Source organism: Argopecten irradians, chromosome 7, assembly GCF_041381155.1.
Source record: "Argopecten irradians isolate NY chromosome 7, Ai_NY, whole genome shotgun sequence".
Classification (NCBI taxonomy): domain Eukaryota; kingdom Metazoa; phylum Mollusca; class Bivalvia; order Pectinida; family Pectinidae; genus Argopecten; species Argopecten irradians.
This window is the reverse complement of record NC_091140.1, coordinates 39,456,091-39,480,393: the sequence shown is the minus strand read 5'-3', so window position 1 is coordinate 39,480,393 and position 24,303 is coordinate 39,456,091. Positions and strand designations below refer to the sequence as shown.

At 33.8% G+C, this 24,303-nt stretch overlaps 3 protein-coding genes across 3 annotated transcripts; 2 read left to right on the top strand and 1 right to left on the bottom strand.

The window, feature by feature from the left end:
- Positions 1-2,736: 2,736 nt before the first annotated feature.
- Positions 2,737-14,026, top strand: LOC138327211 (baculoviral IAP repeat-containing protein 3-like). The gene is made up of 5 exons (XM_069273190.1): positions 2,737-3,176; positions 3,652-8,408; positions 11,867-12,003; positions 12,440-13,458; positions 13,896-14,026. The coding sequence occupies exons 3-5, from the start codon at positions 11,942-11,944 to the stop codon at positions 14,024-14,026; spliced, it is 1,212 nt and encodes a 403-aa protein (XP_069129291.1). The 5' UTR covers positions 2,737-3,176; positions 3,652-8,408; positions 11,867-11,941.
- Positions 14,017-20,578, top strand: LOC138328413 (baculoviral IAP repeat-containing protein 7-A-like). The gene is made up of 4 exons (XM_069275216.1): positions 14,017-14,228; positions 14,601-14,766; positions 16,239-16,421; positions 16,927-20,578. Exons 1-4 carry the CDS (start codon positions 14,028-14,030, stop codon positions 17,121-17,123), a joined length of 747 nt encoding a protein of 248 aa, XP_069131317.1. The 5' UTR covers positions 14,017-14,027; the 3' UTR covers positions 17,124-20,578.
- Positions 20,570-23,245, bottom strand: LOC138328414 (baculoviral IAP repeat-containing protein 7-A-like). Its single transcript, XM_069275217.1, has 3 exons — positions 23,095-23,245; positions 22,285-22,873; positions 20,570-21,810 (listed from the first exon to the last, which is right to left on the bottom strand). The coding sequence occupies exons 2-3, from the start codon at positions 22,862-22,864 to the stop codon at positions 21,656-21,658; spliced, it is 735 nt and encodes a 244-aa protein (XP_069131318.1). The 5' UTR covers positions 22,865-22,873; positions 23,095-23,245; the 3' UTR covers positions 20,570-21,655.
- Between the last annotated feature and the right edge of the window lie 1,058 nt (positions 23,246-24,303).

Below are 24,303 nucleotides of genomic sequence, written 5' to 3'. Positions count from 1 at the left end.
AACCCGGACAAATATCTTTTTGTTAAAACTTACATTGAAAGTTGTGAGAAAGTCATATCTCTCTAATTTTGCGATTTGTTCAGAAAATCAATAACTTTCAGTTGAAGAATGGGCGCGAAGTGTTCGCCCTTCTTTTCGATGACATGATGAATTCTGTCCCTGAAATTCCTCACCACCTTACAATTCTGTAAATCTACTTCCTGGAGATAGACAGCATGCCTGGGTGACATTTTCATAACATTTCATTTACTAAAGTAGGGGATTTTCTGACCGCATTGTAGATTCTAATAGCATGAGCCTGATTCTTCATGGTACTAGAAAGTCATCAAAATGTGACATCATCGATGATGTCATCATTTCTATTATGACGTCATCACATATAATGACGAAATAATCTGTACATTTGTACCCAATTAAGTTTACTTTAGATACTCCTGCTTTCCAAATCATTTTGAATTTTCAAAAAAAAAAAAAAAATTATAATTGCAAAATTTATTATCCGTCAAAGTGGGGACATGTTTTTTGGGACACCCTGTATATAATTTTGACCAACTTTTATTTTGTTCAAATTATTGGATGTATTATTATAGATGCTCCACAGCCGACGGAGCATAACGATACTTATCATTTGAGCAATAATTGGGGTTTAATCACTTTAATGGTTTATATATATGTCTGATTAACCCAAAAACAATATAAGATAATTTATTTTGCTTTTGGTGCATGCGCAATCAGTACTTCATTACATATATGTACTAGTGCCGCGGAATTGTTTTAGGAATACAATTAATTGTTTTTGATATTTTTATCTCGAAGTAAAATGGTAAACTCAAACATTTTAATTGTGGTTATGGTGTAAAGTAAGTTACTGTTGTAACTTAACAAAAACACCGTTCGATGGATTTAATATAGATTATGATAAGGTATTGCTTATCTATTCATTTCCACGATTTATATTATGTGTTTGTGACTATGTGTATGATAATAGTTTTGTATATGGCATCATTTGTTATCTTGATCTTGATCAGTATATCAGATCCGTTATTTAAGTTTGACATAATGATAATATCGTGTATCTTTAATCTTGGCTGCGTATAATTAAGATATGCTATTCAATATGAAATATAGATCTAAATAATTGTTATTTCTTATTTTTATGAACATTATCATACATTTATGTTCTACATTTGACATATAACACAATGTCACCGGCTGATCCGGGGATGTACTTTATTTGAGTTGTGCTATGGGTTGTGGAACAATGCATAATAGACACTTATTGAATCTTTTTATTAATGTGTCAAAAATGAATGTTAAGACTTCATTCATCAGAACGTGTTATCATGTCTTCAGCGGTACACGGTATTTTAGCTTCCGGCATCGATCCCTAACGAGTTCGGGAAACACGTGTGTGATATAGTCTTTGTGTGTTTGTGGAAACTTCTAAAACTTTCGAACTTCATATGTACTTTAAATGTTTAGATCATTTATGAAAATGATTTACTGTGAACGACTTAAATATGTTCCGACAACAGTTTACTGTTCCGATAGAGTAATATCACACGCATACATTAAATGTCCGTTATTTGTAACCAGTCTCATAAAGGTGCTAAATATTTTTATATTAATGAAAATTGAGTTCATTTGTTCTGTTAATTTTTTTTAAATTGTTAGTGTGTGTGCCGTTATATAAATGACTGTGATATTATAACATTAATCAATGCACTGTAACAGTGGATATCCTGATATATATTTCTACCTTGTGAAAGGTAAAAATCTATGTTGTTTACACTGTTATCAAACTTTTAATAACAACCTGCAATATATAGACTGTGATATAACAATGTGTTTTACAGTATTGTGGCATTTGGTTTTCTAAATACAACTACTAAATAAAATGTTGTTTTTATAATTATCGTATCTGTTGTTTATTCTTTAAACACACATCTTACATGTGCTGTGCATTATATCGTGATTAGTTTTTCGTACGATTTATGTGAAAATGTAATCTGATATGTTTGAAGTGAGATTCTCTTGCTTTCTGATATAATCAAATATATACTTGAAATTCATTTGGCAATAAAAAAGTAATAAGTTAAAGTAATCTCGTATCGTTTAAGCCGAAAAGAAACTCTTGCAATGACAGAATTCGTTAGTATCGACTGAACTCGACAACATGATGCACCATTTTCAGCCATTTTAAATCTCCAATAAAATTGACACACCGCTAGTTTACAGTTTTGACCAGACCCGTCTTAGCTAGGGAATAAAATCAATATAACCTAATTGGTAGATCTGCTCAGAAATTGCTCTTGCAGCTAGTTTTTAGAATGCATTTTAACAATCTGTTCATTGTCTGTTAGCATTCAGGTATTATCTCCCTTTATTCATATTTATATATTCGCCCGACCTACTTGACTTCTTATCATTGTCAACAAGATGTTTTCAATTGAAATGCAGCATATCTTGATCAACAACAACAACAACTATTTAAAAACAACCGACACATACTTTGTATCTATCTTAAGTACAACATTGTACGAAAAGTATAGCATTGTACGAAATTGTGTTTACGTCAAACAAACTAATAGTCGTGTGATCACAGTGGAATTTTCTCGACTCATCGAGAAATCTATATTTTGATCCGACACTATATATAAATAAAAACCTCGTTTAGAAACCATTAGTCGAAATACGCAACACAAGGTAAGTTTTTTTTCTCCAGATTTATATCAATCGGCAAAAAAGATAAAAATAAAACAAGAAAAGGAACATGTTCAATTTTCTATAATTGAAATTTTAAATTAATTATTTTCTAATATCTAATTTTGAATTTTTTTCTGTGTTATTTAAGTAATAAGTTTATGCCTTCCGTCAACTTGTATATAACATATTGCATTGTTGAAATTATACCGATGTGTGCTTATTAATTATTATTTACATATTACCGTAATACATTATTACATTGTACATTGTATATATTGTTTCAGGTAAAACAACTGAAAATCTTCAGTAGGCCGCGAATCATATTGAATCACATAATGGCCGACGGTTACCCATGTAATCAGCCTACACTGCGCATGCGTTGTGGCCTGATATGCGGAGCGTGGTGGGGTTCAGACACTGGGTTTCCAAGGGTGCAAGATGTCATTATATCATTTTAATAGCATAGAAAGGTTAAGGTAATGACTGCCTTGATTTTTTTTAAATTAATAAATATACAGATATCAAAAGACATAAAAAATGTTTGCGTTGATATTTTAACGAAATATCTATGTTCAATAAAACCAGATCGAGTCAAAAAAGCGAATCGGCAACATGAAAAACTTTTTATCAGCAGGAATTGATTTTCAATTCTGTTGCTTGCACCGGCTGTCGAAGGGAAGTGAATATCGTGTAAATGGTACTTCCACTTCATTGACATCGAATCATCTTTCCTTCATCAGGTAAACAAGCAAAGGAATTGATAAAGCAATCCTTGCATAACGATAAGCGACAAATTTCCAATTGCTGAAAAAACGTCATGTGAATTGTGTACAGCTTACTTAAGACATAGAAATAATTAAATGTTCACACGTCAGGCTTTTGTTCTAAATTGTGATTAATATAAAATTTTCAAAAATATGTATTTATACTTTCTGGGGTTTTCAGGTATCACCAAAATACAATATGATGTCCAATATTGGAGGATTTTCTCGACAAAAATGACCTACTCGGTAAATCAACTATTAATGAAGTTATCAGACCAGTCTCGTACAGCAAGTTTCTTATCCTACCCCTTCTCTTCTCCCGTGAGTGGCATGACCCTGGCGGAAGCAGGCTTTCATTACGATGGCTATGATGATGCAGTGGTGTGTCGGCAGTGTGGACTAAAGTACAGTGGATGGAAGAAAGAAGATGATCCGAGAGAGATACATCTGGACAAATCTCCTAAGTGTCCCTTCTTTCAAGCACAGGAGCCCGAAGCTTCAGTTGACATGGGTGAAACTGGGGTAGGGGATGAGAATTCAGTGAACCTACGAATGCCCGGGGCATGTGGTGGATCTTCCTCTGGACCTGTTGATGTAGGAGTTGAGGACAGAGAACATTCAAAAACTGAAAATAAGGAGTCAGAATCTATCACTAGTGTAAGCAGTGAAGACACCACACGGGAAGATGTTTCACGCACTAATCTATCTGTCATTGTTGAACATGGAGAGAGCATAGCAAATTTTCCCAATGAACAAGGTATAGACATAAATGATGATCCGAGACAAACAGAGCAACACACTGAGGTGTGCCTGGACGAGGACGGTAGTATTGTTTCTTACTTTATGGACATCTGGTCACGTGTCCAATGTATGCGTCGACTTTACGGAAGTGTCCTGTGTGTCGGACCTATATTCGGGGCACGGTCAAAGCTATCATATCATGAGAAAAAAATGGGGAAGGGAGATTAAAAAATTTATCCTTGGCAGTTTGAAGAATTGTATGCAATATGATAATGATTGCTGTTGTCATTGTTCAGACACGGAAGAAAGAAAATGTGTAAAGATGCAGCTTTGAACAGTGATGAGGGGGCCTCGGCTAATTTCGTAAAACAGACTTGTTCGTTACGATTGTCACTTTACTATAATTATGTGGATGTTTCAGTGTGATGGAACATTTGTTCCAAGGATAACATGATTTCAGATGACATAATCAATTGTGTGAAAGTATTATATTTCTCAAGTGACATGCATAGAGCTAAGGAATAGTCGATCGCATTGCATTGATTACAAGACGCTTAAACGTGAACTCTTATCAACTACAGTGAGAAGATACGAAATGAGAAGCATCACATTATCAAGTGAATAAAAACATTTCGTAAAGACATCAATTTCAAATGATATAATACATGTTACGACATTTGAGCACACAATATGTAAGCCCATCTATTTCATTAATTTATCTACCCATATATTGCGATACATTCTATAAGTACGATTGTTAATGATTTGTTAATGTTGAATCGAGAGTTATTGTTACAGTGTTTTATTGTTAATTTTATGCATTATTAGTGCCATAATTGTCATGGAAGAATTTTTCCGACTCTTTTGAATTGTAAACGTTTTATGAACTTGCGAAGTTTTCCATTTGTATAAGGTTGATATTGACGACATTTATTTATTTACGTTCGATCTAGTCACAGCTTATTATCATTATTAGATGTTTATCATTTGGTTTTAAATGATCATCATAGAAATTCATGCTACATTTGATTAATTTTTGACATAATCATGATTTGTCAGTTAATTCGTTAGTATATATTTTTGTTAGCACGCTGCAGATTGATTTCAGTTTACGAATGCACCCCTTATACGCAATGGTATGATAGCTCGATGAAATCAATATTTATGTTTTGTTTTATTTTTTAATATTTTTTTTTCGTTTCTGTACAAAGTACCGTTTATATGTAACCGTATCGCAAAAAAATAAAAATAAAATCCAGCATTAATATATATTATATTTTTAATATAATATAGATAAGGCATTCATAGTCAAACATATCATATGGTATCATGCGCCTATTCTTCGTCTCGATTCGTGTCCGTTATGCTTTGATGATTTGTTTGCGATAATGTATTAATTATTCATCTATTTCACCGATTTATAAATTTGTTTGTGACTATGTATGTAATATTAACTTTATTTTGGTCAATATTTTTAATCTTTAAAAATCAAAACAGGGACGGTGATTTTATTTTTTATCGTATCTGTTATTAAGTTATAATGATGATATTATATATTTTTACTAATGGCATATACACTAGATATGTTATACAATATGAAATATTTGTTTGTTATGTTGCCTTTGTTATGATCATATATTTTTATTTTACATTGGACATAGATATCAATATAATCTAACCCGTCGATCAAGACTTCATTTCAGTTGTGATTCGGGTTTGTAACAATGTCCTATAGACACTTAATAAAGCATTTGATGTTACCATTTTTTTTATTTTATTGGGGTATGAAAACAAAATTGTTTGCAAACTGTGTGAATCCCAGTTTGAAAACATTTTTTTTCATAACCCGATTAAATAAAAAATAGTGACATCAATACTTACAATTAACTTTATAATCTATTTGCTATTTTTAAGTATGTTTAAATGTACCATTCTAGTAATTGTTCAAGGGATTCTTTTTCGGAATCAATATGTAACGTCAATGGCTCTATTGTGAAAACAGGATAACGTCGGGGATTCGCGCCATCCTCGGATTATTTTTGATATTGGTATGCAAAAAACGTATTGGCCAATCAAAAAGCCACATTTGGTATGAAAACAAAAGAAAAAAATATTATTGAACCATGTATCTGTCTTTTGTTATATCTTACTTTCATAAAGGTGCTAAAATAGGTCTTTGTTGTTTTTGTCAAATTCTTTGTTGTATACGCCGTTATATCAATGACTGTGATATTGTTATCTAATTAGATATTCTGATATATGTTTTACATCGTAACAGATAAGCATTGGAACGTTTTACATGATAATAAGACTTTATAAAAAATCATGTAATGACTAAACTGTGATATATAAACAAAACTGTGATTTATGATTTTGTGGCATTTCTTATTAAAAATGCAACAACTAAATAAAATGTATTCTTGGAGGGAGATTTCATTGCAAACTGGTCAATCAAATATATTGATGAAATACATTTTCCAAACAATGACTTGAACTTCATTTATAGTTAAAGAAGTAACAAGTTGACGTATTTTCACAGTCTGGAGGCAAAGCAGTAGCTTTGTAACCGGCAATGTATGTAAGATGAGGTTTATAAATAATGAAATTAAGATCAGAGAAGGCGTAAATTTCTTTCATGTGTGATTTAATTTTGTAATTGCTTGAAAATTGTTATAATTCTACGATGGCCGACAGCGGCCGGCAAAAAATAATTCCTACGATTTTCGTACCTATATATACGTATAGCTAACTATTCATTGACATTTAAGTACAAATCGTATTTTCTAAAAAATATTTTTTGTCATGACAAATAATCATATACAAAAATCAATAGGTCTGATGCTAAATCCTGTATTTAAATGGAATCCTCCCATTCTCAGGTGTGCAATTAATCTTTCAGATAAGGAATTCAACAATGAATGTTCTATTTGGCTTGTTTAAAACATAGACTGGGTCATAGACAGTCAATTAATACGGATTTCTGAAAGGACTCTATTTGAAAAAAATCATAAAGGTGAACAAATGAAAGTGGTAATAAATAGGTCATAACCTCTAATTGTTTTTACAACGCAAGCTAATAAATACAGTTTTAAGTGTCAATGCGGTATAATAGAACAATTAAAAAACCGATATGCACCGTGTCCTTCCATAGCAACAAATACATACCATATACTGTAACAATTGACTTCATACTTAACCCAGTCTATATTTTAATCAAACCAAACGATGCATTGTGTATGTGTCTGGAGTCTATACAATGTAAAAATAGTCCAACCTTAGGCGCGTTTGCATTCCTTATCTGAAAGATTAATTGCACACCTGAGTTTAGCGTCAGACCTGTTGTTTTTTGTACATAAATATTTGATAAAAAATTGTCAGGACAGAAAATATTTTTCTGTACATAATTATTTTGTATATAATTATTTTTCATGACAAAAAATATTTTTAGAAAATAAAAGTTGTACTTAAATATGAATGAATATTAAAGTACGAAAAACGTTTTGTAGGAGTTATTTTTTGCCGTCAGCCATCGTATAATTCAGTTCCAGAATAAAAAACACCAACACATACAATAATTTTGGTTTCAGTATGACAGTAGTCGTCGTACTCTACATCCGCTAGTATTATGTTTTATCTAACTGATACTGAAATATTCTAAAACATACATTTAAATAACCCATTCTTTCCATCATGATGAAAATATTTTAGTTTTTATAATCAAACTTGACAAGAACATTTTATTGAAGTTAGTCGTTTATGAAGTACAACAGATTGTGACGTAAGTAGGTCACGACCCGGAACATGCGTCAGATACGATTTTGTATTTACACACTTCTTGGTAAAATGTAAAAGCGAAACTACGGAGTCATTTAATCGCTCAAAGAGATACCCTTTTAACTATATAAAGATAATTTTCAAATATCTACCACTGGTATCTATATACAATGAAAACAAAATAAACAGAATGAACCTATGAACGTTCTCTAATGTAGATCGACCTCCCGTATTGTACAGTGTATATCGAAAGCAGCTATAGGTGGCGTTGCCCGGAAGAAAATTGAATTTTCTGTTATAGTCCGTTAAAATTCAAGTTTTAAATGTTGCTGTCATGCACACAATGAAGATGAAGACTCGTTTTGCATGCTTTTCCACTGAGAATCACGACAACATCTGGGTACAACATACGAGACAATGCAGGTGATCAGTTTTGCTTATAACCTTGCACAGTAGTCTAAGCAATGTCACGGCAGTATCTACATTTTAAATCTATGTCATCTTAAAATGCATACACTATTCATTTGTTTCAGATTTCTGCATGCTTATCTCTCAGTATGCATCGATAGCTTTATCCCCCACATATCTATCTTAGCCTTATAACCTAAACAGGCAGTTGCAAAGCTATATGATTTGATCAGAATTTCCATAATTATGTGTTATCAATTAATATTCAAATTATTAATTTCCTGTTTTGTATAAAAGTGCTACTTCTTTAAAGCTTGCCATTATGACGATATAAAATCCGAAACTTTGCATAATGTGCAATTGTTGTTGTTGTTGTTTATTCTGTCAGAAATCGTAAACATTGCACATTTCTTTTATATGCCGTATTTATTGATTAACAGTTATTATCATACACTGTTGTTTAAAAGGGTTCATCTGTACCCATCTAAAAGGAGGTTTAAAAGGAGTTTCCCTTGCATATGTCATTGTATATAAACCCGTACATTGCTTTATGACCTAGTTAATAAGCATGGTCTATATATAAATTAACGTCATGTTTGTACCACAGACAGTGACAGAGATTATTTCAATAAAAAGGAAACAGGAAGGAATGTGAGAGCTTTGCATATACAGTCCATTATATATAGCTAGATAATGTTAATGACATATTAAATTGTCCAACTATATTTTGGAAGAAATCGACAGATTTATTTATTAAAAATATATATAAATATCCCACTCATATGTTTGTGTTAAACAACACTGATAAATAAAATCAATATATCTAAATCATGTACGTTCTTAGCCTGATTTTTTGTGCAAGCGGGGACCTCATATACATATGCATAGGCACTTACTAAAGTATTCAGATGTAAACACATACGTGGTTCTATAAATAGTCGGGGATTTCCATTGACCTACATTTACATCTCCCGTGTTTACAAGCAGCCATAGACATAACACTTCTAAATTCACGGATATACCTTAGCAGTAAGACGTAAGTAGGTTTGATTTTATATGCTATACAAGAATGATATTTTAATGGGGATGGGAATTAAATTAATGCAAGAAAAGTATGATATTGATGACCGTATACATTCACATTCATTGCGTCCTTCGATCCTATGTAAACAACCCTCGTTTCCTAACATTTAGGAATTCGTCCTAATATTCATGTACATGTATATAGTATTGGATATCGAGAATGTGAATTATTATTAAACCCTATATTGTGCCAAAATGTTGATCAGAGAATGCTAGTTGCAATATTGTAGCTCAAAAGACTTTTAGACAGATAATGATGTCGTCTTTAGAGCTACAATTGGTGCCTATTACTGCTGATGGAGCAAAGTAATGATTATGCAAACCATTATAAAACGTTTGTTTGCATTTCATCTTACTTGTTTGACATCGCTTACTTACTAAGCAATAAAACTGAACCACATAGATAATCAAATTTGCCACCGAGGCATTATTTTTTACGTAATACATATGAAGATCTTTCTGAAGGGGATTTTTACGGCAAGTCCAGAAATTGTGAATATGACGTCGTGTGAGCGGTACGGTAGATATTAAGAATGGTAGTTATGTTTGTTTTGGACAAAAATAATATGTAAATGCATGTATACGCATGTTATAATTTGGAAACCTACAAAAAAGTATAGAAAACTGTGCCCGAGTGATTTTCGGAGGCAGCGCTCCACTACGACACATAGGGACCAATTCGTACCCGGCCGAAAGGTATAGAAGGCCGGGTACGTATATTCGTTCTAAGAGAATGCTAGCATCGGAACAGAATTAATTTGGCTGACCTATTGCTTTATTACGATGGCCCATATACGCCTTGTCAATATACACATAAGCAACATAGTTTTGACAGTAGTATAACAAGGAAATTTTTTCACTTGTTATACAAAATGTTGATTTCGTAAAAGAAACAAGGATCCGTAATGATTTCTTTTGACGGTCTTTTATTACACTAGCACTTTGGCCGTGAACGGTAGGCATATCCTGGATAATCCAAAATAGTGCCGTGTTGTCCGTTCGGTGGTCGTGGCCTTCACTGATCTTCAGAGTATAAACATAATATAAGCTTAAATGAAATACAACAGATAAACACCTGACATTTACTGCTCTAAATTTACTGGTCAGGCGGGTAGGCTAATTATACTTAATTGGCGTGTCCATTGCCCTGAGGCTAAGTGTCATACCACCTGGTTGACCCGTGTACGTAATATAATTACTCAATTAACTTTATGTGACACTGAAGCAGATATAATTACCGCGGTTAATCCAACAACAAAAAAATCAAGAAAATTTGTATAGCAATATCAAATGTAGTGTCTGAAATAAATATATACATCCATCTGTCCGTTAAAATTATATGTAGGTACGCGTTCACTGTCCTTTGTTTTACAATATTGTATTATTATTAGAAAGCACTAAAATCCTTATGATAGTAGTTTCACACAAAAACGTTGTCAACAACAACAAAAGCTGTCGTTTTTTGTCAAGTGTTGTACATTTTTTTTGGTCAAATTTTGCTTTGCTTTTAGTTTATTTTGTCAAAGCTGTACGTGTCGGCCCGTATACGCCTGTCACCTTTTAAACGTTCCTTTGGGATAATTAAAATTAATTTTTTGATAACAACCGACTGATAAATGGGGGAAGGTGCTATTTTGATACCTTAAGTTGACATTTTGGTGGTTTCTCGTTACTGTTGTGATGTGATATGGGCACGGAAAGAATACAGAGAAAAGTTTTTTTTCAAAGAAAAAAAATTAAATGGCGCTCAAAACATAGCAACAGTATTTAATCTAATGTGAGAGAGTGACTGTGTATAGAATTAAAATGGTAGCAATTAATTAGTTTTAAGACTGTACTGTTTTATCTGATAATATCCCCGAATAGCCAAGCTCTGTATCAGTGCTGTTATGGGTCTGTCAACAGTAGGAGAGAGTGCAAATCAAAAAAGGGGTCAGTTTAAAATACCTCGGTGGCATTAGGTGCTGTCAGCTAATTCAAGTAGGTAATTACAAGTAATGCAATTTATTGTCTGGATAATTAGAGAGACGTTTGGTTAGACAGTTCAGGTTCGGATGTTGTGGAGTACAGGTCGTTATTATGGAGAACAGGATGTTTGAGCTCAGATGCTGTGTCGATCTCATTGTATGTGGATTTGTATATAATACATAAATTAATTGTAAATTATTGTACTGATTTGAGTCTGACTTGAACCCGGTCACACTAATTAATTATGGGACAGGGGGATATTTGGATATTTGGTGTAAAAACAAAATGTAGAATTTCATCTTAAGAAGACGAATTATCTTATGTAGTTGGTGAGTCCAGAAATCATATAGGTCCGCCTCATTTTCACATTTAAAACAACTATTGGACATTTTTATCATCAACACTAAATTGATTTTTTTCAGGATCAATTCGAAGAGAAATGATTCGAGCGATGATTGGACGAAGGAAACCCCAGATCGACCCACAACTTAAGAAGCATGATGCTATTGTGGAGTTTATGTACAATCTGTTGCCATGTCGATATTTTGAAAGAGACAAGGTAGAACAATTAATCAACATGTCTTATTTCAGGTGTAAAACATTTGTTAGGAATTAACTTATATTTTGTTAAAGTAGTGTTCACAGAAAATGCTTCAGCGCAAAAGTGTTATTGTCGATATCAGAAAAATCTTACAATGCTCTAATTGCCATCAAGATAGATAGATATCAACAGAATTATTTTTACTTATGCATTCAATAATTACATGAAATCATAAATAATAGAATATAGTACACATATTTATGGTGTGCTCATAGACATTCAGTGAAATTAAAACATAGGAAATCCCTAAATTATCTAGGATAACATTTTATTCAAAAATGTTTGTACAATCAGATTTCTATACTTAGCCAAAATAAATGAAATTCTATCAAACGAATATAAAAGTTGATGTTGTTTGATAGAACTTACTGTTCAGCCCTCACTCTCATTTCAGGACATGGTCGTCTGGACTATTATATAAACTAATTTGTTTCCACATTCTGCTGAAGACCATGGATAACTACCTTACGCGACTTGCCAGCTTCTTTTCGTTTCCCTTTTCATCCCCTGTTTCAACAATAGCATTAGCAGAGGCAGGCTTTCATTATACCGGCAGTAAAGACGAAGTTCTTTGTCATCTCTGCAATATGAAATACAGCGGATGGAAGAAACATGACGTTCCTACAGACATCCACAAAAAAGTGTCTCCAAATTGCACATTTCTTTTAAAATCAAATGAAAAACTGTGCAATGGCGACCACGGTGCTTCAGCTTCCTTTTCCTATGGAAGTGAAACCCAACAGGAAGGTATGAAATGTGCAGGCTCGTGTAGAGATAAGGTGGGTGTTGAGACAGTAGGGGGCGCGACGGGTGGACCAGTGGACCACGTGACTAATGAAGTTAGACAGACCAAAAAAGATCAAACCATGTGTGGTCAACAGCAAGTTTACGGCAGGTTAAGGGAAATTGATTTTACAAAACGTAATGGTGTGCCTCAGAATGGTTCTAACTCCAGTATGATGCCTGTGTACAGTGGTTCACCATCTGTAAATGGTCGGGTAAGGGACCAAATGAATACCATGATTCTGGATGTACCTGACAATCGAATGACTGAAGGTAATCCACGTGTGTCTACCGATTCTATGATCTACTCACGTGTACCTGACAATCAAATGACTGAAGGTACTCGACGTTTGTCTACCGATTCTATGACCTATTCACGTGAACCTGAGATACAAAGATCCGGAGAGGACTTTCCATCATCTATGCGGTCAGAACAAGATCCGATAATGACCATGAACAGCCATGTCGGCACTGACTCTCAGGTACATGTATCGCAGGAGCTTGTATCCGGAAAACCGCGATATCCCCAGTTTGCAATTCTGTCTGTGCGGATAGCAACCTATAGAAATTGGCCATCAACACTTAATCAAAAGCCAGAAGAATTAGCCAAAGCTGGACTATTTTACGAAGGTATATAAATATGAAGCATTTCCAATCATCCATACATATATATGATGTTTAAAGGAAAATGTTTGTATAAAAGATTTCAATGACATGAATTAATATTAATAATTCATATACCACGTGATATCCGATAACGTTTGTGCTGGACTATTGTTTCTATTGGTAATGGAATGACGTCAAAAGATGATATTCCGCGCTAACGTCATTTCAGCAGGAAGCTTACACAAGTTACTTTCCATCACTACTGGAGATAGTAGTCCCGCACAAACGTTATCGGGTATCACGTGGTACGTGAATTAGTCCCATTTAAGGCTCCCGATAAATAACAAATAAGATATTAATATCAGAAATTATATGGATTTAAAAAGAAATTTATTTTAAAGCCAAAACCTTCTGTCGACGTATATAATTTCGCCTTGAAATGACGTATTTGCTTACCACAGGTTCTAAAGATTACGTGAGATGTTTCCAATGCGCTGGCGGGTTACGAGAATGGGAACCGGAAGACGACCCCATAATAGAGCATGCGCGATGGTTTCCATTTTGCGAGTTCATGAGTATAATTTCGCCTTGAAATGACGTATTTGCTTACCACAGGTTCTAAAGATTACGTGAGATGTTTCCAATGCGCTGGCGGGTTACGAGAATGGGAACCGGAAGACGACCCCATAATAGAGCATGCGCGATGGTTTCCATTTTGCGAGTTCATGAGACTGATAAAAGGGGACCAGTTCATCATGGGTGTTCAAGCAGGAACTATCAAAGCAGTACCAAAGGTATTATCGTTTTTGATTTTCAGCTGTTCTTATGAACTTAAATGGCTTTTGAATTCCATGTATTTGTTTATTCAAGTTATCAAAATCAAATACTAGGAGAATTTTAAATGTTGCTTGAGTGTTTCTGATGATTGTCTTTAAATTATACATAGATAAGGAATACCAAAAAGAGCGCTTTAAAATGTATCTGATTTATATGTTTTTTGTTACATGCATTTGACTCTCTGACGGTTAATGCTATTTCTATATAACAAAAGACGGTTCCAATACTTTACGTTGCTTCTTTATTAAAAACTACCTTCAGAACATTGCTTCTCAGTATGTTACACGGGTTGGTTTGTCTTACATAAGTGCATATTTTTAAAACGCCAGGAACCTACACCAAAACATGAGTTCCCTTCTGCACCAAAACGAGAGTTCCCTTCCGCATTAAAACGAGAGTTCCCTTCTGAACACCCTGCCGTTCTAAGTGTTATGGAAATGGGCTACAAGAAAGCGACAATAGGGAAAGCGTTACAACTGTTCACACAACGAAAAGGTTAGACATTCAACAACTAATATGAAAGGCATTTGAATGACTAATAGCGGTATGAAATTTGAAAATTTAACAGTACATATCAACATTTTAATCTTTCTTTGTAAAATGTGTGTGGTATCAAGTTGCAACCTATGCCAAAATAGTTAGCATTCACTTTATAACCATTACAACGATTGATGATTGCCGAAATATAATTTCATGTGTACAGCATATGATTAGTTATAGATAAAACAAACATTTAAAAAAAAGATAATTCTTACATAAAATCTCATTATTATAAACTGTAACTTTCATTAATCAAGGTCAAAGATATCATTGATATCGAATAAAATATCACGAGCCACAAGAGGAGAATTATTTTTGTTTTGCAATTAGACATTATTTTGTCAATTAGACGAAGAGTTATGCCTTTACCATGTATTTGATACCACCCCACTATAACGACTCACTGGTTATTTTGGACCCCAAATAGCCACTTTCAACACCCATTTTGACTTGTGTATAAATGCCATTTGGCTTTTGTTTCTTTTTCTCTTGGATAGTCTGTATAAAATGTTTATCGCCTTTTACCGTAGTGTCTTCTCCAAAACTGTTTAACCAAATTCATAGCAACTTTGCAGAAACCTTGTACGAATATAGGTCAATCAAAATTGTGAATAATGTGTTCGGCAAACTACAGGAGTGTAAAAATTCGTTTAAAGCGTACGTATCTCTAGTTTTTCAGATTTTCACAGCAAGGGATAACTTACAGGGAAAACACATTGTTCATTAGATCTCCTTGACTCCCAAATACGGCAGAGTAAAAATATTCGTCATAGGTCGAAGGTTTTTAAAATCCTGCATACCAAACCTAGGTTTTTTTTTCTGACTATCAGTATGAGATAGCAGTTTATATCTTTGACATATATACATAATATATTGTCAAAATTGTGAATAATATGGTCATCAAACTACAGGGTTTGTAGACTTAAATATTTATAAATCGAAAGGTACAAAAGTCCTTTTTAAAACGTTCGTAACACTATTGTCTCAGATTTTCAACATTGTTCATTAGATCTTCTTGACTCCCAAATAAAGTAGAGTAAATATTCGTCATAGATTGAAGGTTCCTGAAATCCTGCATACCAAATATGATATTTCGTTAAGATGGGTTTTATGTTTTTCAATCCATATAAGAAAAACGCATTTTCCTACATGCTTCTTCAATTCCTATATCAGGACGTTGTTCTGACTATCAGTATGATATAGCAGTTGCATAACCTGGACATACACATAATATATTGTCACTGGCTGACTCCAGGACTCGTTTAGGGTTTTTTTCCGATAGCTGTTTAATACTGATACTATAAAAAATTACCTTTGCCGATGTCCAGGTGCCTCCAAGAGTCAATAACCAGATATTTGGCTTACTTTTGATGTGTTATAAATAAATAAAACACAAGATTCAGAGAATGACATCTATATTCGTCCAGGTCAAACATTGGATGCTCAGACGCTGTTATCGATTGTTTGGGAGATAGTGGACGACGATGGTTGTATCTCAGATGATGAACAGAGCAGCAAAGCTAAAGAATTTATACCGGACGATACACCGAATACAGTTGACGTAACAAAGAGCAGTGACAGTGTAACAAAGGAATACCCGGTGTTACAAGGTACAAATTAACATCCACCTTTGTACTATCTTGTTTTCGAGCACCAATCAACGCTTAATTGATAGTCTTAATACATGTACATAATATCAAACAATTAAGAAGTAGCTTTGATGTATAATTTCATTGTAATGACTGTAATTAAAAGACGTTATTAGAAATGAAGTAAAAGAGTGAGTTGTCCTATTATATATATACCGGTATATATATAATAGATAAATGTTGGATATCCTTGTGACGGAATTTAAATAGAAAAAACAAAACTAAAACAAATCTGCGATCGATCTCTAACGTTTTCCCAGCTGCCGCTGTTCTTCAGGAGATATTTAATGATCTATGATCTTTATGATATATATATTTATATATATATTTACTTCTGAAAAATCAAAACTCGAGAAAATAACGAAAGTATGATAAAGAAAGAAATTCAATTACTATAAACAAGAAAATATTGAATGTCTTTATATACCTAATTACTTACATGTATCCCTATTGTGTTGTAACACAGATGCGAGTCAGCTTGAAGAGGAAAATCGAGTACTTCGTGAAAGGAAAACTTGTAAGGTATGTCTGGACGAGGAGGCTAGTATTGTGTTCTTACCTTGTGGACATCTCGTCACGTGTCCAATGTGTGCCTCAGCTTTACGGAAATGTCCGATATGTCGATCCTTTATCAGAGGAACTGTAAAAGCTATCGTATCGTAAAGCGCGCCAGCCACGAGTCATGCTTTTGTTGTTTAAACGTCATACAATGTACAAAAATGTTGTAAGCTAAATTATGACGTGGTACTTAAAGTCTGCTATAAGAGAAGCTAGCCCGAAATATGAAAATACGCACGTGCTAGCAATTTTAATCAGGGTTTCAACTTTGAAACAGGTCCATTTTGTTGTCATATGTTCGTGTGAGATAATAAATGGAATTCAATTAATTTCTCGTACATATAACGATGTAAAGTCAGAACGCATGGTATGGGAGAGAAACTTAATATTGTTTAACCAGAATAAAAAGTTAGTCACGGAAAATGAAAATTTTGTTAACAATTTCGCCACAGTCAATCTTATACGGCCTAATGTATCAACCTATTGCTAACTCTCCCAGAACACCTGGTTCTATATCCTCGAACTAAACAGGAATCATAACAATCTGTATTAATATCCACCACATAATCCTCATTACATCTATTGAATCACATACAAAATCCTCATTACATCTATTGAATCACATACAAAATCCCAATTACATCTATTGAATCTAATACATAATCCCCATTACATCTATTTGATCAACTCATAATTTATATTAGCATACACAGACAATGTAAGCATTGACGTCATAATTTCATCATGGACATCCATGAAAACTAGTTTTTTTATCTTGTTATCTTTTTTGTTATTGTATCAGTTCTAAATAGTCCTCATTACATCAACATTTATTATATTTATTTTAATAAGCCTTGTTTGGTCGTTATTTTGTTTTGTTTATGATTTTAGTGTTTACACTTTTTTGTTAAACGAAATGCCTTTTGCCCTTGTTTTTCAATGAGTATTTCAAACACAACTTTTGTTTTTTTGATATTTGTGTTTCTATATTTACCACAAACCAGCGAAATAGGTGTCAACAAAACAGACTCGTCTTATTTTCGCGGCTCTTTTGTGTTTCCATGCCGCACGGCGATTCGATCTCGAGATTTAGATTCATATAGTTCTTGAGTATATAAAATGGTTCATTTCCCCGCCAATGGTATTTTCCGATTGACAATCGTTCGCCAAGCTTGTTTTCAATCATGCTTAGATGTGATTTTTTGTGTTTTACTTCTTGCTGTTTTATTGTAATATAAATTATTAAAAAATTCCCCTAGACGCAGAACAATTGACTTATGTTGTTGTAGTGTGGAATAAAAACTTCCATAAGTAAATACTTAGCTGAACTATACGCTTTATCAGACTAAACGTGGAAGATGACTTAATTAGATTTAATATGTAATGACATAATCACAAAAGACATCACATGTTTTAATACATCCTTATATATGCATTGTATTATTGCTGTGGTGAAGTTTTATGACATTTTGTCATTGTTTATTTATTTATTATAATTATTTTGCGAATGCAGATGATTATCGCAGTGTTATGATTTTTTTTCGACAATATTCGTATATATTTATGTTCATGTCGAAGAAAGAATTCTTCAATTTGATTTGATATACATTTCTCTGTCATTTAATAGGAACAATGTACATTGGAAGACAATATTTCATTTTATAAGGACAATATGTACATTGGGACACAATATTCTATTTAATAGAAACAATGTACATTGGAAACAATATTTCATTTTATAGGGACAATGTACATTGGAAAACAATATTTCATTTCATAGGAACATTTTACATTGAAAGACAATATTCCATTCAATAGGAACAATGTACATTGGAATACAATATTTCATGTTATCGATATTCACCGAAATATCTCATTATAACAATCAGTAAACAGTCTGTCAGATTTATATAATGCTTCATTATAATTGATGGTGAAAGTTAAAGATTAAGGTGTAACAGGAGAACCTAAATTGTTGCGAGTATTAAAATATATTGATGTTCAATATTATTATCTTCTAATTAATATAATTATCCAGCTAAAGATAACTTACTTGACTCATTTTTGTATACAATGCATGTATTCATATATTTGCAATTCTTCCTTATTTTTTCAGTGAAAATATCATTTGCATTATTCTGAGCGTTATACAATTCATTGTAAATAGATGTGTCGATTTGCACACTGTTAAGAAGTTGTTTATCATTGGGCCCCGGTTATCAACAAACATGTTTATTTCATGAATACATTGATGATGTAATTGTCGGAAGACGATCCATGTGTAAACAATTCCATTTTGTTTATAAGCATAAACGCGTGTTATTTTAACTTCAATGCAGGTCACCAGGCGTTATGTCATTGCGTTAAGATAAAAATAGAACTACCTTTTTCACTGTGTACTAGTATAGCAATGATACCCTGAACACCTACCTGTGATATATGACCGGTATATAGACTGTACACAACAGTATACCTTTTGTACTTCATATGTATATATTGTATATAAGTTCTCTTTTTCTCACGATCATAAGAGACGTACAGATTTAGTTAAAGTAAATTTTCATGTTGGGCAAATGGGCCCCGGAGATATCAGTGTATCAGCAGGCCTTGGTCTGACTAGATGTCCCGACATATTACCACAAGCCCTCCACCTAGGGGTTGCGAGTTCAAATTCCATGTAGGGAAGTTGCCTTCACCAACAGACCTGGCACGTCCTAATATGGCCCAGACTGTGAATCGGACGAAAAACTAATAAAAAAAATCCGAAATCAAGCATGGAACGAATCATATTTTACTACAGTTTCCGTGTCGAAATGCGACACCAGTGAAGAAAGATACATGTACGTCATATTTTGAACTTTCTTTGGGATTGGAACTAACTAATATCAATAATTTAGTACCTTCCATTTAATATTAGAATATGTCAAATGGTATTAGAATGAGACTCTCCAAATACCATCTTTTGTTTACTACTGTTGAATGTTAATAAAACTTCGAGAAGGTCTTCAGTCAGCACCGGGAATTGTTTGTTCCCTTTTCGGTATAAGGACACACGTACATGTACGCGTATTTCGTATTTCGTAAGAGGCCCTATAACTTCGTTAGCAATGATCACCATGACACCGGGATGCGAATTTATTTAGCATTAAGCTACATGTGTATGGTAGGTAGAGTAGCGATTAGTGTCTGGACATTTAGGTTTTCGTGTCAGAAGATTAAGGGTTCTCTGTTTTTTTTTTCGTTTTTTTTTCATTGATAAATATGTTGGAGTTTGTTATTGTTTGTGTAATGCTTGAAATATGATTTGCACAGATGTTATATATTCAACACTAACTCTAATTCGAGTTTTATCGTAACTTACCTGTTGTCACGGTTTTTTCTGTAACAGCACTAAGGTACTTACTCCTTATTTAACTGGATGGTGTACATTCAATATGATACATGTATTAACTTTCTAATATAACAAAAAGTACTTGCTTAATAGACAAACACGTGTACAATACCAGGAACCTGAAAACTGACAACGTTGTTATGCTATTGTGTTTTTTAGAAAACAAAAACAGCAACAATTCGCGATATCGGAACACGAACATCGTATAACGCTACTGTTCGTGTTAAAATGAGAAAACTGTTGATACAGTAGTTTGACTGTACCTTTATGACAAGGTCGTCAGGTAAAAGATAGCAGTAATTACATACAATTAAGGGCTTCTTATTTAGTACACTTAACTTAATATCTAGTTTGCTGTTATGTTATTCTGTTGAATGGTTTGATTGAATAAACATTAAATTCAGTCAATATTGGTTTATTACTTTATTCATTCATTACATTATGCATCCATTTATATATAAATTTCTCCATATGTTGTTCATTTATTAGTTCATTTTACCACATGTACCAAAACATTGTTAACAAGAAAAAACAATATCATGGGCCCTTAGGCATTTTGTCACGACATATCTGACATATCATTGTATAGGCAATGATGACGGTACCTGGATAATCTAATTCCAAAGTGCCTTACAACACTGTTTACTACCAACAAATGTTTTTGTCAGCATCTGTAATCCACAGAAATGTTAAAATGCGAAATCTACAACAGCGTTTACAATATATTACAAACACTGGCATGCAAGTCCAGTAATGTTGTATACCTCTTCTCCTGCAAGAAAACAATGCGCAATGCAGTACATCGGGGAAACCAGCAACCCACTTAACATCAAATTCAACAGTCACCGTTGGTCTTTCAAACAGACCAAACCAGACTCCGGTGGTCAGACATTTTAATTTACCCAGTCATAGTTGGAAAGACCCTACTTCCACTTTGACCTCTTGTCCCTGTTATTAATCTCTACTTATCAAACAATTTGCATTTCTTTTAATTCCAGAATTTTCACGTTTTGGACATTGGTATCGTTATCTGCTCTCCATGTTTGGTATCGCTATATCCATGTTTTATTGCTACGCTGACCTTCTGAACCCAAGTCGCCTTACTTTCCACTGTTGTATCTTCGTGCCCCGCGATATTCCAGTCTTGCCCGGAACATACCGTTGATATGACATTTTGACCCACATCTGTACAAACGTTTAGTTGTACAAAACAGGGAAGTTTACCTTCTCACTACAGAAACTAATGTCAACCGACATCTGCCGCTGTTCGTCTTTGTCTTGTCTGGCTTAGCGGACATGTATCAGAAAACCACTTGTCATGTTCCTGTTGGGGGTCATCTTCCTCCTCCCAGCAGTCTAACTGTCCTCCACAACAGTAGCACTCACAAACGTCATCCACACCTAGAACATAGAATAGTAGATTCCAACGAGTGAGTCTTTAGTTGTAAAGTTATATTTAAAGTTATGATTATTAACTATTTATTATTTAATTTTGATGGGCAGACAATGTCAAGTTTCAGGGAAAACCACTAATGGTGCTCCCGTGCACACGTGATGCTTCTTGCGTTAAAATGTCAGGGACCTAAACTTCTTGGTTATCGTACCCGCTCTCTCCCTCCTCTTCCCCATACTAAAGCATATAAAACATGTAGGAACATTATGAATATCTAAGTTTCATTCTATCCTTTTATGAATATTAATTATTGTTCAAACTGCGCGTGTGTCACAAATGCTTTACATTATGTAAGTGTTTTATAATGATGTGATGCAACTACGAATTTGAAATGATTGGATTACATAATGTGTCAGCAAAATAAATCTGCACGGAGAATATGTCTACAAAAACTAAATGAAATGTAGTTAAAAATGAAATACCTGTATAAAAGAACCCATTTTTTGCAAGGTCTTTTGGCTTCTGCGTCAGGTGCGTTGGCCAATTTCGAAATGTCTTTAGTCTATCTATGTACATGGAGTAATAACTGTGCTTGGGGTATTTGGTATCCCCCAATATGTAAATAGAATGCGAAGTATCCTCGTCTCTTCCGTCAAAATAGCTTTCATCGCCTGTTCGTAGTCTGTCAACTTTACTTGGAACCATGTGCACATGTCGTGACATTTCGTCAGCGACAGGTTCGCCTTCGCCGTTTGAGGTAATCGTTTTTCTGAACAAAGACAAAAAATCGTGTTCTCTGAACTTGAATCTGTCACACGTTGGAAAATGTCGATAATGGGTGATATGGACATTCTGACCTTCTGCTATACCACAAAGAACCCCACCACAGTATACACACTGTACTGTTCGCTTCTGTTCGTCAATGCCAAAAAAGCCTTCGTCAACAAGTTCCCGAAGGAAAGGTTCCGAGTATTTCTGCCACTTTCTAAAACTTCGTATTCGTAACTCAGGGTCCCTCAGATGTTTGTATCGCTCTGACGGAAGTGGTGGTGCGATATCCATGATACTCTCCTAAAAATGAATAATGAACTCAATGATTGTTCTTGTTCTATAACATAAAAAGAAGGCAAATAAGGAAACAACTAGTATATCAGGCGTCATATGATGTAGGAATGACGTCACGGTAAAGGATGTTGATACCACTTATATCCGATAACTAATGTAGGCTGAATGTAGTACGATCACTTTATCTGTATAGAAAACTTAGGAAAGTCATCAAGAGAACTACTTACGTTTTGTCTTCCCACGTAGGTAAACTTTTAAAGGCAACTCTGTGTGAGCTTACTGTAGGTAGCTTTGTGTATAAACAGGTATATACATGTTCTTGCACCACTGTATGCGTATTTATACCTAATATGTTTGCTATTGACAAGAATATGATTGTCCTTGACATTTCTATCATGTGTTGTCCAATAGCACGTTTGTAAGTACTCGTACTATCCGGAAGGAACAGGAACATTCCTGACAACTCGTCATAATGATTAATTGTATGTACGGGAGGATAACATGGTACATATCTCTGTACACAATACGCAGGTTTATGTTTATGTTTTGTGGATGTGTTTAGGAGTCAATAGCAAATTCTACTTTACGGAAGTAGATCTAATGTAGAACATTCAGTCATTGTAGACCAACCACAACAGTAGTACAATGTAAGAGCTGCCCCAAATACAGCGGTTGAATATTTTGTTCTAAACACTACACTTAACAATCTATTACTCAACAGTAATACCTGAAGTTAGGCCTTATGCATACATATTTTATAAACTTAGTTATTTCCCAGTATACATTACTTAAGAAGTGAAACACGGGTCAAGGAAGTAATATCAACTGTTATTTTCCATATAACACTAGATCCTTATAGACATATGTCTGTAGGATATGAATTACTTAAAGTAGTAAATATAGGTCAAAGAAGTAATTCTAACAGTGTGGACATATGATTGTCAAATTTTTGAGGCGATCTACCCCTTTGTCAAGACACAAGAAGAACAAATAACATTACATGTTAAGGACGGTCACGTTTTTATGTACGTCCGTGACCGTCCTTAACATGTAATTTTATTGGTTCTTCTTGTGTCTTGACAAAGGGGCAGATCGCCTCGAAAATTCGACAATCTTTTGTCCACACTGTTAGATTTACTTCTTTACTTATGAAGTGAAATAGACTTACAAACATCATTAGTTTAAACAGGGAAAAAACAAAGAACATTACAGCACATATCATTTATATCATAATAACATTTGAAAAAAGTATAATTGCATACAGGCATGGGTACAATTACTTCAAAATGTAATAAATTGATAATCTTTTACTTGGGATAAAATACTGTAATCGATTATTAATCGATTACAGGTACCATTGACCTGGAAGTTTCATTGAAATTTATCAATTTATTAATTCTGTTTCAAGTTTACACCTGTCCCACATCATGCTTTTT

Coding starts and splice junctions, on each gene's coding strand:
- LOC138327211 (XM_069273190.1), top strand. CDS start 11,942: ATGATGCTATTGTGGAGTTTATGTACAATCTGTTGCCATGTCGATATT. Junction 12,004..12,439: donor GATATTTTGAAAGAGACAAG/GTAGAACAATTA, acceptor CTCTCATTTCAG/GACATGGTCGTCTGGACTAT. Junction 13,459..13,895: donor AGCTGGACTATTTTACGAAG/GTATATAAATAT, acceptor TGCTTACCACAG/GTTCTAAAGATTACGTGAGA.
- LOC138328413 (XM_069275216.1), top strand. CDS start 14,028: ATGACGTATTTGCTTACCACAGGTTCTAAAGATTACGTGAGATGTTTC. Junction 14,229..14,600: donor CTATCAAAGCAGTACCAAAG/GTATTATCGTTT, acceptor TTAAAACGCCAG/GAACCTACACCAAAACATGA. Junction 14,767..16,238: donor ACTGTTCACACAACGAAAAG/GTTAGACATTCA, acceptor ATATTCGTCCAG/GTCAAACATTGGATGCTCAG.
- LOC138328414 (XM_069275217.1), bottom strand. CDS start 22,864: ATGGATATCGCACCACCACTTCCGTCAGAGCGATACAAACATCTGAGG. Junction 21,811..22,284: donor AAATGGGTTCTTTTATACAG/GTATTTCATTTT, acceptor TCTATGTTCTAG/GTGTGGATGACGTTTGTGAG.